The sequence below is a fragment of the Polistes canadensis genome, unplaced genomic scaffold (genome assembly GCF_001313835.1).
Source record: "Polistes canadensis isolate GaletaPanama2010 unplaced genomic scaffold, ASM131383v1 scaffold_20, whole genome shotgun sequence".
Classification (NCBI taxonomy): domain Eukaryota; kingdom Metazoa; phylum Arthropoda; class Insecta; order Hymenoptera; family Vespidae; genus Polistes; species Polistes canadensis.
This window is the reverse complement of record NW_014569567.1, coordinates 430,289-449,824: the sequence shown is the minus strand read 5'-3', so window position 1 is coordinate 449,824 and position 19,536 is coordinate 430,289. Positions and strand designations below refer to the sequence as shown.

Sequence of the window (19,536 nt, the reverse complement as noted above, 5' to 3'; positions counted from 1 at the left end):
TCGTAAATGGTAGTAGAGTTAATAGTTTCGTCTCGATAAACCGAATTCAGATATTAGTTTGCGATATCGCGTATTTCCTTTCGAAATCAAACGTCATATCGTTAATGTCGAATTGGAATTGAAAAAGAAAAATAACGTTGATGATTGTAATACGGTCGAATGAAAAAATTCATCCTGTTTCGAAAATAAGTTCTTTCTCACATGCACACACACACACACACACACAAACATAGATACATTTATTCAAGGAAAAACTTATCGGCATTCTCGAAGATGTATTCGAAAACGATTTGTGACCGTTGCGAAAGAGAAAAATTAAGAAAAAAAGAAAGAATGGACGTGGAGTGAGGAAGGTGTAGGAGAGAACCACCTACCAGTTCCTAATAAAGTATTTATCCGTACTTCGGGAAGAAGGAAAAGGGAGGAAAAGGTAGGAGGAAAAGGGAACTCGCAAGAGAGGCAGCCGAGCTGTAGAATGAACGGTGGTGTTACTTTTCGCGAAAGGGGAATTGAAAGAGGATAGAATGTGTGCATGTATAGAAGTACGTAGGTGTTACGCCGGGAGTTTCAGTTTCCGGGTGATCTGTGGCTCCCTCGTCGTGAGAATCGATGCCGCCAGGCTCCCAATAACCATACATCCTACGACTATCACACCCCTGGGGTACCTACTATACCTACCCCCCAATCCTATTCGTTTCTCTTTCTCTCTCTTTCTCTATTCCTATCTCACGTTCGACTACTTCTCTTGCTTTCTCTCTTTCTCTCTTTTCCTCTCTCTCTCTCCTTCAACTTCCTTATTACAAATAGCCAAGCTATTGTACATAGGTGTAAAGCTTAAAGGTAAACTTTGCTGTTACGTAGAAAAATAGATCGTTCGAAGAAGAACGTGCTCGAACGACTACTACCAAAGATTAAAGCCTAGTCTCGCAAATCTTAGTAATGTTTTACAAACTCCGTCTCGATGATATTATCTCCACTAAGAAAATATGTTCCACACGAATTGACCAGTTTGATCGCGCCAAAACATACACACACAAAGGATCAGATTTATCGGTTCTCATTTTTGTCGAATTACTCTACTAGTTTTATTTTGGCTTCCTCTAGTAACGCGTTAAAGGAAAGAAAGTTGATGAAGTTTAGGTTAGTATTTCCTCGGACGTTAACTACGAAATCATAAATTTTTACCGTTGGAAATATCGTAGAAATGGCGATACGCGAAAATGAGCTGCCGAATGAGCCGTGTGCCGGAAATTAGTGTATGTAGTTATAATACTTGAATTACTTATTTTACGTTACGTTACTTACGTACGGTTGTTCCTCCAGGACCGATATCGATTAAACCCGTTCCAAGAGTGCATAAAATTATATTAAAACAAAATTATCGAATTCTTTGAAAGAATTTATCGCGTTCTAGTTCGAAAATGTATTCTCGTCTTGGAGACATTAATACCTCGAGAATCGTTAAAGGATCCTGTTTCGTAGAACGAAACTCCGTAAAACGAGCACTTAGAGCGAGAACATTGCGCAGTTCGCCTAAGCACGTCGTATTATCGTTTTAAAATACGTACGAGTACTTTAGCCGCCGTAATTATAACCAACCGAACGTAATTTTTCCCAAAATATTTTTCCTCCTTCCTTTTTTTTTTTCTTTTATCGTAATTGCAATATACACCCACGTATTATTCTTTATCAATTTTTTGTTATTTAAATGTCGCATGAGAAAATATGATGTACACCAACCGGCAATGCAATCGTGACAATGGATAAGGTCGCAAAATTTATCTTTTAACGAAAGAACCGGGTTCTCCGAGAGAATAATGAAATAATATAATAAAAAATTGTGATACTCTCGTGACGATAATTTTGTTTACTTACCTACTGACGACGTACCGTCACCGTTCATTTTTTGATATTGAGTTTCCCCACCGCATTATATATATATATATACATACACCGCGAGACAAGAAATTTTATATGCATATCGACGAGAGAGATCGCACGCTCGTGTTACGACCGAACGATACCGTTTCTGCACGCATGCTATATGCATGCATGCATGCATGCACGCACGTACGCACGCACTGTGTTTCTTTTTAACGAAATTTAAGAGATTACGGAAGAGACGATGAGATAATATAAGCGTATATGTAGATTTCACTTTAAAAATAACTTCGCGATAGTATGGAAGAATAAAAAAAATAAAGAGACAAATAGACAATAGGGGATGAATCTCGAAAATCCTCAAAAAGAGATGATTGCGGAAAAAGGTGATTTAAATGGACAAACTTACGCTACTGTGTGTTATCCTTTATTCCTCTTTCCCCCTTTTTCTTTTTTTTTTTTCTTTTTTTTTTATCTCTTCTCAATGTCATTGCGAGTTGTTACAGCGATATGAAGAGAGATAGAGATAGAAAATGAGAAAGAGAAAAAGAAAAAGAGAGAGAGAGAGAGATGGAAAGAAAAAGAAAGAGAAGAAAATATAGTATACAAAAGCGTAGTGCTTTGGGTCGAGGCGAAATGCGATATCGGTGTCAAATAAATGGAGTTTAATTCGCGCTTACGGAACGATATCTCCGCGCTTCTCACCCTTCTTTTCCGCACCGTTAACGGTACTCTCGTTCTCTCTCTCTCTCTCTCTCTCTTTCTCTTTCTGCTAGGTGGTTGGTAGTAGAGAGGACGCTGTGTTTCTCGTTCGAAGGGACGGTCAGACCCGCTGGCTATGTAGACACTCCGTACGGCAGTATTTATGGAAATGAACCGAGGTAGTTTGAACCCTCTTTCGTTTTCTCTCCTTCTTTACCACCCATCCTATCTCTCACTCTCTTGTTCTTTTTCTCACACACACACACACACACTTTCTCTCTATCCTTTACATTTCTCTTGTACTCCTCCAGTGAAACTGCACTCGCGTTAGGTTGTTGCATCTATCCTATTCTCTCTTGTACAATACGTACGCATGATTTCAAGCAATCTTCGAATTTCTCTGTCTTTCTGTTTCTATTTCCACTTCTATCCCTCTCTCTCTCTCTCTCTCTCTCTCTATCTATCTATCTATCTTTTACTATCTATCTTTCCCTCTTCCACCGTGTCTTTCTCATTCCGTTTTCTCTCCGTACGCGGAAATCCGCACACAGCTGCCGCGTCGAACGATGCTGCTACCCACCACCACCCTCTCACCACTGTTTGCCCGTCTAATTACCTGGAATTCGTAAGTTACGAGTATCCGACACGCCCACATTACCCACACCCCACTCATTACTTTTATTCTTATAATAATTTTCGAACGAGAAAGAACCTACGACCGTACCACCACCACCACCGCGCGTTATACTACTATCTTTTTTCTTTTTTTTTTTTTTCTTTTTTTCTTTCTCTCTCTCTTTCTACCTTGCTTTTTTTCACCCTTTCGTTCAATTCTTCTTTTTTCTTCTTTCTTTTTTTTTTCCCCACCTCTTTTTATCGCACCAGTTCTACCCAGTTTATTTTCGTTCACCTATCTACCTCCTCTCTTCCGGAAACACGCCCTTCTTCTTCTTCTTCTTCTTCTTCTCCTTTTTTTTCTCTCTCTCTCTATCTTTTTTTTTCTTTTTTCTATATCTTCCCTCCTCGTTATTTCGTGTTCTTTTTCCGGTTGCTCGTCGTTACGGATGATACTTTCCCCAGTGCTATAAGGTTATTCGATTTGCTCGGATTTCGTGCTAATTGAGCCATGTTTCCTGGAGCTCGCTTAAAACGTCTCTTTTGATGAAATAGCGAGACGTGCTAATGGAAGAAGAGGAGGAGGAGTAGGAGGAGTAGGAGGAGGAGGGTAAAAGAAAATTAAGATAAAATTCATTATTTATTTAGAAATATTTATCTAACGAATAATTCGATATACCTATATTTTTAGTAATTGCATCGTTTCTTTTCTTTTCTCTTTCTCTCTCTCTCTCTCTCTCTCTCTCTCTCTCTCTTCCTCTCTGTTTTAATGTCTTTGCTCGATAAACAATATAATAAACGTAACAGTTAATGATCGAAATAATATCAAGTAAGTTTAATTGATTTCCTCAAGAGACTCGTTAGTGTTAAATATTCGTCGTAGTTGTCGTTTTAGTTGTAATAGTTTATTTAGAAGATCGAGAATACCAAATAGAAGATGCAAAATAATCCTCAGTTGGTCTAACGCGAATTCGAGACAAGGTAAACACACCACCTAAGATATATACTCGAGTGTTCGACAAACGATTTACAGGATATACATACTCCATGCTCGGTAATTCCTTCCCTTACTATCGTCTGAGAAGGAAGACGAGAGAAGAGAGGAATCTCGTTAGGTTGAGATAAATTAGTGACGTGAGAGTTAATGCCATAGTCATGCTGATATTTGAAGAACAATCGTGGAAAACATTATCGATTACTAATCGCTAAATCTTCATCCCTTTGCAAATTATATAACTTTATAAGTTAATACCTAGTCCTTTTTTTTTCTCGTTTTCAATTATGATAAAAATATATTTGCTTTTCTCTAGGTGTAACTCTTTTTATGGGATATCGATTATATAAAAATGAGATGAAAGAAAATATATTTGTTTAAGGATACTAAACAAATCTAAATCACGTAATACTATTTTTTTTCATTTGTAAAGTAATAATAATAATAAAATTATTTCTTATCGCTATTCTCTAAACCGAAAACGAAATAAAAACGACAAGTAGAAAGGAAAATATTCTACAAAGATAATTCAAAAATCTTAATTCGATAATAATTTTGTTCGAATTCATATATTTGTAAGATCAAAAAAACAGGACAGAAAATATTATAAACAATCTCTTGTTCGCTTCCTTTATAATATATAAAAAGTACGATTTAATTTTGCTAAAATAAAAGAAAAGAAAACTGTAGTTGTGAAGAAGATACGTATACAAAAGAATTGGATTTGAACGAAAAGAAGGATAATAGATTAAGATTAAGAAAAACATGAAAGAAAGAAAGAAAGAAAGAATGATAGAGAAAAAAGATCTTAATAGGAGATACTTTGATAATTAAAGTAGTCCATGAGAAAAGAAGAAGAAGGAAAAGAAGAAGAAGAAGAAGAAGAAGATCAGGGTTAGACCGCCTTGAGCCAGTCTTCTTCTCTCGCAGAGTTGACATCCGCGAATTCTACTTGCAACCTGTTGCTCTCTCTCTCTCTCTTCCTCTAGTTCTCGTTCCATCTCTAACAGCCCTCTCCCTTTCACCCTTCATCCATCTCCTTCTTCTCCCTTTTCTCCTCCTCCTCTTACTTTCTCGCTTACCAATTTCTCTCTCTCTCTCTCTCTCTCTCTCTATCTTTCTTTTTCTTTCTTTCTTCCGTCTCTAAGCATCGCCAGGGTCCGCGCCTAAGTGCATTCCGCGCTTTAGAATCCTCCCTTCGTAACATATGCATCCGTAATCGCCGCGGGCCGCACTCACGCGCAAAAGTACTGCACCTAGACTCGTTTTCCAACGCTTGAAACGTACTTACTTGCCGGAAAGTGCAATCGAATGAACGATGCTACTACTTCTTTTTCTTTTTCTTTTTTCTTTTTTTTTACCTATATATATATATTTCTCTCTGTCTAACCTTCTCTCATTTTCATTCCTTCAAGCGCTTAGACCCTTCAAACGATAATCGTAGAAAATGTTAGTTTATTCTATTTATTTTTGTTGATTTAACGCGTTAAATTTCTTCAACAATCGCACGATTAAAAGTGTTTCTTTTTTGTTTTTTATAAATGTTATATCAATTCAATTACTTGTTTCTCTCGTCTCCAAAAATAAAATTATTAATAAGTAGGTATCGTAGGGAATTTGGACATTCAAAAGAACTAGAACTTCGTTTTGATTAATTGGACGTTTCGTCCCTTTATTGGGACTTCTTTAGCAAATTAATCTCTAAAGTTCAGCATCTTTTTTATTTAAGAAGACATATATTTTTGTAATATTCAAAACACTATACATCTAAACTTCGTTTTCTCTTGATCCGATATCAATTTTTCTGTTAATTGTTCTTTTTATAAATAGATAATACGAAAAAATTAATTTATTAGGAAATAATAAATTGATATTTAATAATAAATTCGACGTTATATTCGATGCGTTATATATTCTATCGGGAAATAAATAAATAAATAAATAAAGATATTATAAAGAAATAAAGAAAGAAAGATATATCGTATATATATATATATATATACATATATTATCGTACATTTTCATCGGCAATAAATTTTTCCAGCCTTGATTCCCCGTTCGTAGTTGCTGTGCTGTATTTCCTCACGGGTGGTCTCTCTTCCTACTTGCGTCACAATCGATCGCGCTATAAACGCGCATCCATCGTCTTAGTCTTTATCTCGATAGAAAGATAGTCCAAGTAAAAGAGTAACAGAGATAGAGAGAGAATGAGAGAGAAAGAGAAAGAGAAAGAGAAAAGGAGAAAGAGAATTCACAGGTCAGACAGTTACACGACTTACGTGTGCGTCTCGAACGAAAGGAGAGAAATTTACATGTTACTGCGAAATGGTTGCGTGTAATGGCGCTATACGTTAAAGTTAACGTCGACGGCCGAGGTTGACATCGTCGTCTCGTAAATGGAAATGGCTCGTTCCTCTGTCGCGTTGCATAAACCGATTTACCATTCATCGAGAGAAGAAACATTCCTCTTTCTCTCTCTCTTTCTCTCTCTCTGTCTGTCTCTCTCTTTCTATCCATTTTTAAAAGCGAATAATATCGAATCGTCATAGTGAGAAAAACCTATCGTTATACCGCAATGCGTTTTCCTCGAATTCTAAACGTTCCTTCATTTTCTTTTTTTTCTCCCCTTCGTATGTGTTTTTTTTTTTGTTAATTTTGATCGATCGTAGGATATATGTAATACGCGCACGTCTAAGGTAATAATTTAGTTTAGCAATTGCGATCGAATTTTGTAAAAAAACAGAAAAAAAAAGGAATGTTTAATACTTCATTTACGCGTTAACTGTGTGCATAATATAAATTTGTATAGACCAGTCGTTTAAATATGATGATAAATAAAGACACGATGATACGACTTAATATATATATGTGTGTACTTCCTTTCAATAATCGTCGGATTGATTTATTATCGCGTTGTAAAGGACAACCGGTGCCACCTACAAAAAGCAAACCGGCCGTGTATAGGAGCTTGTCTTTCGTAATCTCTTACGAGGAACATCTGCGTGGATTCTCTCGAGGTGCCTACGAAACGGAGACATTTTAAGCTCGCGGGAACTCGTCTTTCTCTTTGGCTCCCCTTCAAGGAATTTCTTCTCTACGTTCTGCTCTCTTTCTCAAGCTTATATTATCTCTTCTTTATATATATATATTTATCTAGATATAGATATAAAGGACCAGATGTCCTTCCACCTTGGCGCAATCAACTTCAAATGCCTACCCGTGAATTCACATGCGTCCGCCGCCGTTTCTACTTCCTATTCGCCAAATTTTCGGAGGATTTGCGGTGAGCCTAAAAGTAATAAATGAAACAAAGAGAAAGAGAGACGGATAGATAGATAGATAGATAGACATAAAGATAAGAAAGATAAAGATTACGGTGTTATTAACCCTATAAGCCGAAAAAAAATCTCGTTTCTGCAATAATTACAGACACGTTAGGTCGCATCTGCCATTTGATCGAGATAATGAGCGTTAAGCAGCTGCGGTTACGAACAACCAGCTGTTTTTTCACGCTACTAAAACACTCCTTTTCCTTCATATTCGTATAATCGCGCGAAATTACGTCAACGCGTGATACGAAAAGGAGATGGATAGGGGCCAGAGGGAGGGGTGCATGGGACCAAAAAATAAATGAAACAGAGTAAATCGTTCTAAAAAAAAAAATAAAAAAGGGCCATACTTCGCTATCTAATTCTCAACATCGGAACAGGAATTTCGTCGATACTTGGAAATGGAAAAAAGGGGTCGGTTCGAGAGAGAGAGAGAGAGAGAGAGAGAGGGGATGGGGATATTACTATCGTTAGAGTTACCGGTCTTCGCATTAAGATGTGAGTCACGTCTTTTTCTGCGTTCCACACTAGAAATATCTACAGGGAGAGAGAAACAGGATCCTCTTCCCCGGCACACGAAAAGGGCGACACATTTCGTTTTGACTCGAAGACACACACATTCTCTCTCTCTCTCTCTCTCTCCCTCTCTCCCTCTCTCATTCCCTTTTTGGGTCTCTTTTGCAATGTGGAAGGAGAGACTCTCTAACCGATGCCGAAATTTACTTTTTCTCTTTCTCTCTTTCTCATTCTCATTTTCTCTTTCTCTCTCTCTCTCTCTCTCTCTCACACTCTTTCTGTTGCGCGATTCGTGTAGAGAGAAGAGCACCAGATGTCCTACTACCTCGAGCGCAATCTACTTCGAATGCGTCCCCACGAATTCACATGCGGACGTGCCTCATGCAAATGTCTTTCTTGCTTGGTTCTCTCTCGTAAAAGAAGACCCCTGTGCGCTGGCGTTCATTAAAGTTATTAGTTTTGCGAGACTCGACGGGCGTTCCAATATTCTCAAAGGGTCGCGCACGGTGTACGAGATTCGCGTATATTTAGCAAAAGAAAGGAAGAGAGAGAAAGAGAGAGAGAGAGAGACTCGTTTGAGACTGGAATGAGATGAAAGAATCGATCCCTATCTTCTTCATATTCGATATTATGCATTGATAACTGTCTTTCTTTTCTATCTTTTCCTAAAACCACTAAAAACGATGACTACAAGTGAAGAATTCCCAACGTTTTTACTCGTATGGTGTTTCCGATTATTCGGATATACGACAAATTTCTGCGTCATATTGTACGATAAACCAACTTGCGTTTTCCACGTTCCCTCTAATTTCGGGACTTTATTCAAATTTCAGTGAAGTCGATTAAGCGGTCGATTTGCTTGAATTTGCTCTGCACGATAGAAAGAGAGGAGAGGGAGAATAAAGGAAGGGAGGGGGAAATAGATAGATAGATAGATAGACAGATAGATAGTGAAGAGGAGTCCTAGACTTTCGCGGCTAATAGTTTGAGCTTACAGGAATGATGATGAGAAAGAGAGAAGGAAGGACACTGTCTCATTCTCTCTCTCTCTCTCTCTTTCTCTTTCTATCTTTGAAGGTTCCTTACGGTACGCTGAACGTCTCGGTTCCATTCGAGCCGAATGTCTTTCCACTTTGACGCAATCTACTTGCTAGAGTACTCGAACGTTTCAACGGATTTCGCATATCCGTTTCGTATCACACACCTTCAGGTGGGGGGGAAGAGGAAGAGAAATTTCCTAGCCTCGTGCATTTGCCATTGCATAGAAAAGATATCGTCCGGACACGTCGTCCATTAAAGTTATTAGACCTTAGTTTTCTCTCTCTCTTTCTCTTTTTTTTTTCTCTCTCTCTCTCTCTCTCTCTCTGAATTCTCTCATTCCGTAGAAACTATTTTGTCTCGGTCAATTCTCTTCATGGTTCGACGCTTTGTTTAACGGTATAATAAAACTTTCGCGAAAAAGAAACTTGATTTTCCTTTCACGATTTAAAAGCTCGAAGTGTTTAAAATGTAGTAGGTGTGTGTACGGGTTTAAAGAAAAACAAGAAAAGAAAAAAAGAAAATGGTTCGACGTTGTCGTTGTTATATATTGTATTTTTGTTCTTCATGTTAATTTTATCGTTTGCAATCTCGTTTCGATGATAATTCTATTAAAAATCGACTCTGGTTAAACAGAAAATGTCAATTATCCTGTGAGAAGTGTGGTAAGGAAAAAGGGTCCCTTTTGACTAAGTACTTTTTTAATAAGCAATAGCGTTTGCTGTTGATAAAAGGAGAAAGAGAGAGAGAGAGATGGAAGAGTGACGGAAGTGAAAGATGAAGAGGAAAAGAGTGGTACAATGGTGAAAAAATTAAAAGGGGGATACAGCCAGCCAGCCAGCCAGCCAGCCCTTTTCTCTTTCGGATCGTCGCAAAAGGGCACACGAGGAGGGCGTGCTCCTCCTCTTCGTGGTCGTGATGTGGTATATAGGGCCAACCTTATTTCAGCGTCTGTGTGTTTGTTTGTTCATCTACCCTTCTTCTTTACACTCGGTCAACGTGGCGAGTAAAAAAAAGGAAAACAGAACAAAAAGGACGTTAGTTGGATAGAAAAGAAAATAAAAGGGTGAAGGGTGAAGAATATACACCCATCTTGCTCGATATAATTTGCTTAAAAATTCTCGTCGTTCGTTCGTCGTTCGTCGTTCGTCGTTCGTCGTCGTCGTCGTCGACGTCTAACCTCGTTTTAACGACTTTCCCTTATTTTCAAGTACTACGGTAAACTCTCGTAAATTCGAGAAACGGCATGGCGGCGGCGGCGGCGGGCCCTTTGCTAACATCGTAACTTACACGTGACAAAGTTTCGATGACTAATTGCGCAACATTTACATGGGAAAGCCGTTGCGTGGCGCGAGAAGAGAGCCTAGACGGTTAACTGTGATTTACAATGCCATGAATAAAATTCTACATTTTACACACCACCGTATACTTATTTAACAACGAAATAATACCAACCCGTCTTACTTACTTACTTACTTACTAACTTACTTACTGTTCTTTTTTCCATTGGAAGATTGACGTTTCAAACGTTACTAATTCATTTCGACTGAACCGCAAATTTGTTCTTTATGTTTTTATAATTCATGGAAAACAGAGAAAATGCAATATAAGTTCGTTTAAAAAAAAATTGAATAAATAAATTAAATGGCATATTCGATATCTCTTATCTCGCTTACGCAATTTTATATTTAATCCTCGTCCCCCGCGTCTAAGTCATCGCGAACCTTGCCTTCCCTTTCGAAGTTTGCCGATCGCTTCCAATAAACGACATCGTCGAACTTTTAACGAAGTTTATCCCCCTTGCAACTTGTCTCTCTCTCTCTATCTCTCTATCTCTCTTTCTTTCTCTCTCTACTTGAAGTAACATGTCTCAGGAAGGTAGGAGGTAGTACCTACTACAACCACCTAAATGAAATTTTCTCAATGTAATTTCGAATTACGAGGGAACGTTGTGTATAGAAATAAGTCGAATGAATTCGTTAATTTTTCAAAATAAGATTGGAGAGTATCTTTAAATAAAAAAGAAAGAAAACGCTAATTTAAGTGAATAGATTGTTGATTATTTGATTGACAAATCAATAATATCGAGTAATTTATGTTTGATAATTAGTAGTTTTACTTTCTTTTTTTCTTTGTTGTTTTTATCTATATATTTAAAGATTACTAAAAAATTGGTTATATTTCTTGTATACATACGGCGAGGATAAAATTGGAATTAAAATTAAAATATAATATGAATTTGACTATAAATCTTTAAAACACGGAGAGACACGGTAGAACGATTCGGAGAACGGCAAAGTTCTCGGTGGTAAAGCGAGCGTGCCAGGCCCGGAAACGGTGGCATTGTCTAGGACCCCTTCTCTACTTCCGGTGCGCAATGTTTCGCCTGTCTTGCGAATCGTGCAGTGCGAATTTCGAAGGCAAGGCAAAGCAAAGCATGGCAAGGCAACGTGCAGCAGGTGGGCACGCACCTGGAGCTGGATTATTTCGTGTTCCACCCTCGGAGAATCTACGGCTTTTATACAGTCCCTTCCACGAACTAGTCAAGATATCCTTGAATATATTTTTCTGTTTCATTCTTATTTCGCACGAACAAATTCATCCTTGCTTTATACGTGAGTCAATTCTCAAATAAATATATATGTGTGTAGGTGTATTGTATTATTCGCAGATGTTTCGCAAGCTTATGTTCTTACTTATATTATTGACGTTTCCATAAAAAAATATAAATTCTCTACCTTAATATTTGTTGTTTTATTAAATGAAAAAAAAAAAAAAAAAAGAAAAAAAGAAAAACTGGTCCGATCGTCAATCGTTATAATTTTACAATATTATTTACGATAAGTGGCGTATGCACGCGTGTATTCGAGAGAATTACATTCGACTCAATTAGACACGGCAAGACAAGCCAGTAGTACGATGCGTTGAGAAACGTTAACAACGTGCTAAATGCGTGTCTCGAACGATTTACGCCTACGAACTACGACGGTCTAGACATCCGGCTTGAAATTTGGTGAACCGACTGTACGAGTTAGCTCGTATCGCTCGTAGTAGTAGTAGTAGTAGTAGTAGTAGTAGTCTCGTCGTAGTCCTCCTGTATTAAACGAAAGTTACGATAGCACGGTACCATCCTACCAGATCGTACAATTTGTGAAGTAACAGTAACGGTGGCTAAAGCACACACACACACATACACACACACACAGTATACGCATTGCTAAAATTCGACCATCTATTTGCGAATCGTAGTTGCCAACCGGGCCAACCGGGTGGACAACAGCTGGTCACCAGGTGATGAGCTCATCCTTACTTTGTGGATTATTATCGGATAACACCATTTCGACTACTTTCGTTTAAGATTACACTTCATTGATTTTCCACGAGCTCGTTTAAAACAAAAAATGTTTACAAATTTCTTTCCTTTCTATTATTCTTTCTTTCTTTCTTTTACTAAATAAATGATTTTTTGGAAATATCAAACTTTTTATAAGTGATGGCGTATAACTGTAAAATTTTATTAAACGATATAGAGAGAGTGAGATAGAACCCTCAATCGATTGACAGTTAAAATTCTAATGGTAATTGTGATGTAAAATTTTAGTAAGAGCAATACAAAGTACTATTAATATAAAGTAAATTAAAAATGACGTATCTATTAAATATATTTCGAATATAAAAGACAATTTTCATTTGATATTTTATTAAATGATAATTCAAACTCTTATCACTAGCTAGGAATGTTAAAAAATATATATATTAGTTTAAACAATCCTATAAATATTATTATAATATATTTAAATGTTACATATATTTTAATTAATTGTTAATTAATCAAAGGAAACGTTTTTTGTTATCTAAAAGCACGAGTGTACTATTATATGAACCGTTTTCCTCGAAATCCCACGTTAGACTGATACATTGTTCCCTATGAATATTTTTTTATCGAATATTGTTTATATGATCTTCCAAATAAGGAAATTCTATTTATTACGAATATTATTTCTGTTAGACACATGCGCAACGTTCGGAAAGTCATATAAACAACATTTAATAAAAGTAATTTTATAGAGGACAATGACTCAGTTTAACGATGAATTTCGAGGAGGACGGTGCACCGATCATATACACTGTGCTTTTAAACAATTCCTTCGATTAATAAAAAAGGGGATTGAACATCGAACAATACATCTAACGATAAATTCGTATATATAGATAACAGTATAAATTTCTTTCGATTAATTAACAATTCCTACCTGTTTTTACGAATATATTAACGTGTACGAATTTAACTTACGATCATTTTCTGTTAATTATTTTTGTATTTGTTTAATTCATTTTTTTTTTCTTTTTATAAATTTAGCATTCAAATGTTAAACTGACTAATTATTTTATATTTCTAAATTTACTAAACATTCTATATCAATAATTATATACGATATTAATGAACACTCACACCGCATATATATTCATCAATTTATTATTTTCCACGAGGAGGAGTTTCCCTTGTTTTGTTTTTATCATTTCAATTAACGATATCAATTCTTCCTCGAATCGTTTTCCTTGATTTACGTACGAGGAGAAGAGAGAAAAAAGAAAAAAAAAGAACCAAAAATCATAGAATATGTGTTATATAGCTTGTGGAGTGAAATCATGGTCATATGGGGGATGATAATACAGGGAAAAATAAATAATACACGGACGACAAATTTGGTGCGCCACGTTGGAGATAGAAATCAGACGATCTACTTTTATTATAGGTATTACCGTGACAAACGAAGCTTTGACGGTAGGGATTTATATACAACGGAGAAAAAATAGTCTTTCCCTTTTGTTCCTCTCTCTTTCTTTTTCTTGTTTTTTTTTCTATTTTTGTCTTTCTCTCTCTTTCTCTCTCTCTCTCGTTCACGGACCCTCCACCTACCTGTAGGCGACGCGTTTCTTCTTTAGGCCAACTATACGAGCGTGGATTCGTTGTACTCTCGCAAATAAAAGTAGAAATGCCCTTGGATAACGAGACGATCCCCGATGGACCATCCAAGGGAAGTAGCCCTTATCAAAAGTCACCCTCTGGATTCTCTTATGGCATACGTCCGTCTTCTAACTGATACATACGCCTTTTCTTTTCTTTCTATGTATATATATATATATATTTTTTTTCCTTTTTTTTAGTATTCGTCCTTCGACGAAATGCTTTCATTGCTCCACTTACCACGAACTCCTCTCGTGTTTGCCTGTTTGCGCAGTTCCGTCATTAGGAAATCTCTGACGTAACTATTCTTTCAGAGTAGAATTTTTACTTGACTCGTTGCTTTCAAAAACTACTACTTATTTCTTTATATATATATTTATGTATATACTTAACGAACGATGAACATTTAACAACTAAAGATAAGAAGTTTTTTAAGTATATAAAATAATATAATAAAATAATATATAAAAGACGCAAGATTGAATTGATTCACATTTTTCGTAATAAATACTAAAAGATAAATAGGGAAAAAATCGTACGATTGTTACATACACGAAGAAATGTTATTTTTCTACGCACATAATATTTAGGGAAAAAAAGGAAAAGAGAATTTTCTCGTGTGGAAAATATGACCGAACTGGCATCGACTTAACGAACCGTTAAACCGTGTTTGACCATCGCACGAACCCTTGACCTATTACACCCTTTACACTTGTCTTCTCGATGAGAGAAAAAAAGAGAGAGAGAGAGAACCAACCCCTTCGAAATTTTTTGTAATACTGTTACCATACGTAACGAAGTAACCCGATTACGCGAATCCTCTCGTATGTTTTTCTTCGTTAATCACTTTTATCTTTTAATTCATGCGATTCGAAAAATCTAATGAAACCTTGATATTCCTGATTAGTAATCAAACCTTTCTTTAATTAATTTAAAACACCTACCCCACACAACATTTCTGATTCACATATTTTGAATTATATTAGATAATATTCAAACGCGCTATTTGACGTGCATAAAAATGTGCACGTTGTACGAACGCAAACGTGTTAATTAATTGCATATATATAATATAATATTGGAATATAATTTATAACGATTTAAAGAAACATTACAAAAGAATCTCTCGACAATGATATATTTCAAAGTAGACGAAAAAAATAATGAATACATTTAAAAATTTTACTGTGTAATATCTATTGTAACACAGAAACAAATTAAACCGTAAGTAATTCGTATAGACATGTATTTATACCTATTACACATACCTACCGATCAATTGACCATCATTTCCTAGGAAACGTTTATCTCGGTCGTTTTACAATCCAGATAACGCACAAGAGAGAATAAGTACAAGGCAATCTGGGAATCGCAAAGCGGCTAAAAATCATTATCCTTTTCCACTCACTTGACGCGATCTATTACACGGCGCATCAGCTTTTGGACAGGTTGTAATCGAGATCGAAGGTAGGTAGAGACGATGAAGAGCTTTTGGTTCCGATCGTTTTCTCTTTCTCGTTTTCTCTCTCTCATTCTCTCTCTCTCTTTAACTCTCTCATTCTCTCTCTTTGGTTTTTTCCTCCGCTCGTAGTAGACATGAATCCGCTCTCGTCTATATATACGCGATATAGGAATCGAGGATTAAATCAATGTAGCGTGCTAGCGATATGAACTCACCGAAACGTACGTAATACGGTTCTGAGCCGGTTCCGCAAAAACCTCCATTCGAGAGAATCGAGAAATTTGTCCGCTCCACGTTTTCGCGAATCTCTCGAGTCGTCGATCATCTGTAACAGGAGGTGGGGAGGAGGAGGTGGGGATGAGGGAGGATGCTTTTCATGATCTATACACTCCCCCACCAAGCACACCTACAAAACGGTTTATCCGATTGCTGTTTATGATACGACGTCTATTGTATCTCCATATTCGAATAAGAGTAATAATAATCAATTATCTATTTTGACAAATTCTATCGATAGATAGTAATCTGCATACGTATATATGTATATACGTATATATCTATGAAACTCCGTCAAATTGATTTTACCGTCGTTTAACAATTTATATCTGAGAGGTAACTATTTTTATCCGACACAAAAGTTTCATCGAAATCGATAAAGTAATAGCAATATTTTCATCGTATCTCGATCGGGGATATATTTTCATATGTCTGAAGAATATATTGATGACAATTAATCTAATTCAGAAATAATATATATATATATATAAATATATTAAAATAAAAAAGAGGGATGCGCTATATATAACATACGTATTATCTGATTTCTTGAAATACAAAATTTGATATATATATATATATATATTGTATAATCTTTCCAAAAAAGTAGAGGATAATTAATTAGAAAATAATATAAAAAAAATTGTGTGTAGAATCGCTTTATGTCATTTTTATCCATTATTGTATAATTTTCCTTTAGTAGGATCGATAATAACAAAAATATTTAAATATCGTTTGTGTAAACGATTCTCTATCTTTTGCTTGCTCTTCTATCATCTCTCTTCTCGCTTACCCAGGTTTACATTGGTCCGTTCATATAGAACGAAACAGTCGCGAGGAAGACAGTTGCATGAATTCATAAACCGACGAGTACGAGATAGAAAGAGAGAGAAAGAGAGAGAGAGAGAAAGCAAACCGAATGTGTCCTCTCTCTGAACCAACCAACCCTCCGGACGATCGCGGTATAATATCCGTGACTATTTCGTCGTTGCGGCATAATTCCCATACATATTAAAGTACGTTGAATTCGAGTACGATGGAGGTTCGCTTCATAAATTTACGAATATCTCTGTCATGTGGGGTGAGGTGAGGTGGGGTGAGATGGGATGGAATGAGGTGGTAGAGTTGACGTAGCATCGCAAAACGATCTCGCGTAACTTTTCGACGAACATTGGAAACGACGATTTCTCCTCGCGATCGATCGTCGAAACCATAAAATCGCGAGTTGCTTCAAACTTTTCTTCTTTTGTGCTTTGAAAGAAAGAAAAAAAAAAGAAAAAGAAGTAGGTAAGCCTAAAAAAAGACAGAGATAAAATATAAAGTAATAAGAGAAGACATAGATAGATAGATAGATAAAGAGAAAGAAAGAGAGAGAGAGAGAGAGAGAGAGAGAATGTGTTACGTATCAATAAATTTTTCTATTGTTCGTTTCTTTAAGGGGGCAGGGCGCGAAATATATACGAATATATATGTATATATATATATATATATATATATATATATATATATATATATATATATATATATATATATGTTATATGGGAACGCGAGCAAGCGTAATAATTACCGTGCCACGTCGAGCCCGATTTGAATCAAGGCTTTTGGAAGGCCGGGGCTTTAGTGGTTTGCCTTTTGTACATCGTGTCTATTTTATCCCGCACGTAGTGAGAGTCACGAAGCCCTTTGATGTTCGGCAAGACTCTTAGCGCGACGGATGATGGTAGAGAAAGAGAGTGAGAGAGTGAGAGTGTGTGAGAGTGAGAGAGAGGGGTTGGAAAGCTTGCCACGTGAGTGTAGGAGAGAAAAAGAAAGAAAGAATAGCGAGAATGAGAGGTGGGGGAGAAGAGACTTGGAAGGTGGGAGGAGGAGGAGAAAGGAATGAAACGAGAGCAAGGGGACGACGAATGGAAGGAGAAAAAGACGAAGGGATTTTGAAAAATAGAGTGGGTCGTAGGGTGGAAGAGAAAAAAGGTGCTACGAATGAACGGCACGCTTGCTTGCGAAAACCTTCAACAACGTTTCTTTTTTTTTTTTCTATCACTTAAAAGTTGCAAAAAAAAATAAAAAAAAAAAAAAGAAAGAAATTTTCTTTCCCTTTGAGCCCTTACTTTTTCCTTACTCCTCCCTTACTTTCTATTTCCTCCTTATCGCGTTTCTTCTTTCTTTCTCTCTTTCTTTCAATTTCTCTTTCTTCCTTTTTCTTTTTCTTTTTCTACTTTTACTTCTACTTCTTCTCCTCTTTCACGATATCACCATGGAAGATAGCTAACGTTCTTCTTTGATGTGTCTAAGTCTCTAAATTGTTATTCTATAAAGGACGTACTTCCGTCTTCCTTTACTCTCAACTTCATTTCCTTTTTTTTTTTTTTCTTTTCTATCTCTTTGAAGGGAAGAAAAAAAAAAGACAAAAAGGAAGGAGAAAAAATTAGGCGACGAAGAAACGCGCGTGAAAGGAATTTTTTTTCTCCCCCTATACCTATCCACCAACCCACCCCCTCGATAATGTTACGTCGTATATGTAATGCTTGCGAACGAGAAGGGCTTATTTATTTTTACATATTAAAGCGATTGAAATAATAATGAATAAATATCAAAAACAAATAATGCGTTATACCTTTATCCTTCGTATAATATAATATTCGATTGTTGCTGCATAACATCTCCGAACAACAAACGTTTTACATTAGAAACGAAGAATAAAACACACTATATATATATATATATATATGACGTAAGTGAGAGACTAAGTGAAGTAAGCATGTTGTATAGATAAGTACACTTCTTGGATGGAAAGTCGGTACGTTTGAAGCCGAGTTTGATTGTTATCGGTTAATGTGGGTTGAAGTAGAAATAAAAAAAAAAAAGAAAGAAAAAAGAGTAAAAAAGAGAACGACGAAAAAGAAAGAAATAAAGAAAGGAAGCAAGCAAGAAAGAAAGAAAGGGAAGATGGAAAAAAAAAGGGGTTGAAAATGAAGAACGGATTAAGAGAGCAGGTTTGTGCACGCGGAAGGGTGGGTAGGTACCTATGGCTGAACGAGCCAAACGGCAGCGCCTATTAATTCGTTTAATTGTGCTGACGAATCAAACGCTAAGAACTCGAATCGTCGAGTCTCTTTTTCTCTTTCTCTCTCTCTCTCTTACTACTAAATCTCTCCCTCCCGCCCCTCCTATCCCCATCCCCATAACTCCTTCATACAAATTATCGCGACTTCTCAGCCAACCGATGAGTGGGGTGACGTTGGCACTGTTCGAGCAAGCGACGAAAGGGTGGAAAGAGAAGGTGGAATAGGAGAAGGAGAAGGAGGAGGAAGAACGTTAAGGGTGGTGTAAAGAGAGAGAGAGAGAGAGAAAGAGAGTTAGAGTGAGAATGAGAGAGAAAGGTAAGGGCTGCCAATCCTCGATTCTCTTCATCGTTCTCTCTCTCTCTCTCTCTCTCTCTCTCTCACACTGTTTCTCGAGTACCGCCAAGACCAGCTTCGCACGGTGCACTACACTCTAGACTGTAGAGAGTACTTGAACGTCCCAAAGTCGAAGAGAGGCGTTCATTAAACGATAACTCACACTCGTAGAAATATCTTGTTAAATCGTCGATCTACGGACAATCACGGTCTACTCCTCTTTCAATAGTAGAAGTCGACTGCCGCCTGTTGTTCGTTGCAATGTATGTCCTTGTCAACGTGGACACTTTTCAACTCGTTTAGAAACTTACGATTTTTGCAGCTTTAATATGTTCATATATATATATATATATATA

The 19,536-nt window shown here is 36.7% G+C and overlaps 1 protein-coding gene across 1 annotated transcript in view; it reads left to right on the top strand.

Annotated features, from left to right (window-relative positions):
- Positions 1 to 2,224: 2,224 nt before the first annotated feature.
- Positions 2,225 to 19,536, top strand: part of LOC106793878 (polyhomeotic-proximal chromatin protein) — a 63,495-nt gene continuing 46,183 nt past the window's right edge. Inside the window, exon 1 of the mRNA XM_014761156.1 lies at positions 2,225 to 2,296. Within this exon, the coding sequence (XP_014616642.1) occupies positions 2,225 to 2,296 (72 nt within the window). The remainder of the gene's footprint in view (positions 2,297 to 19,536) is intronic.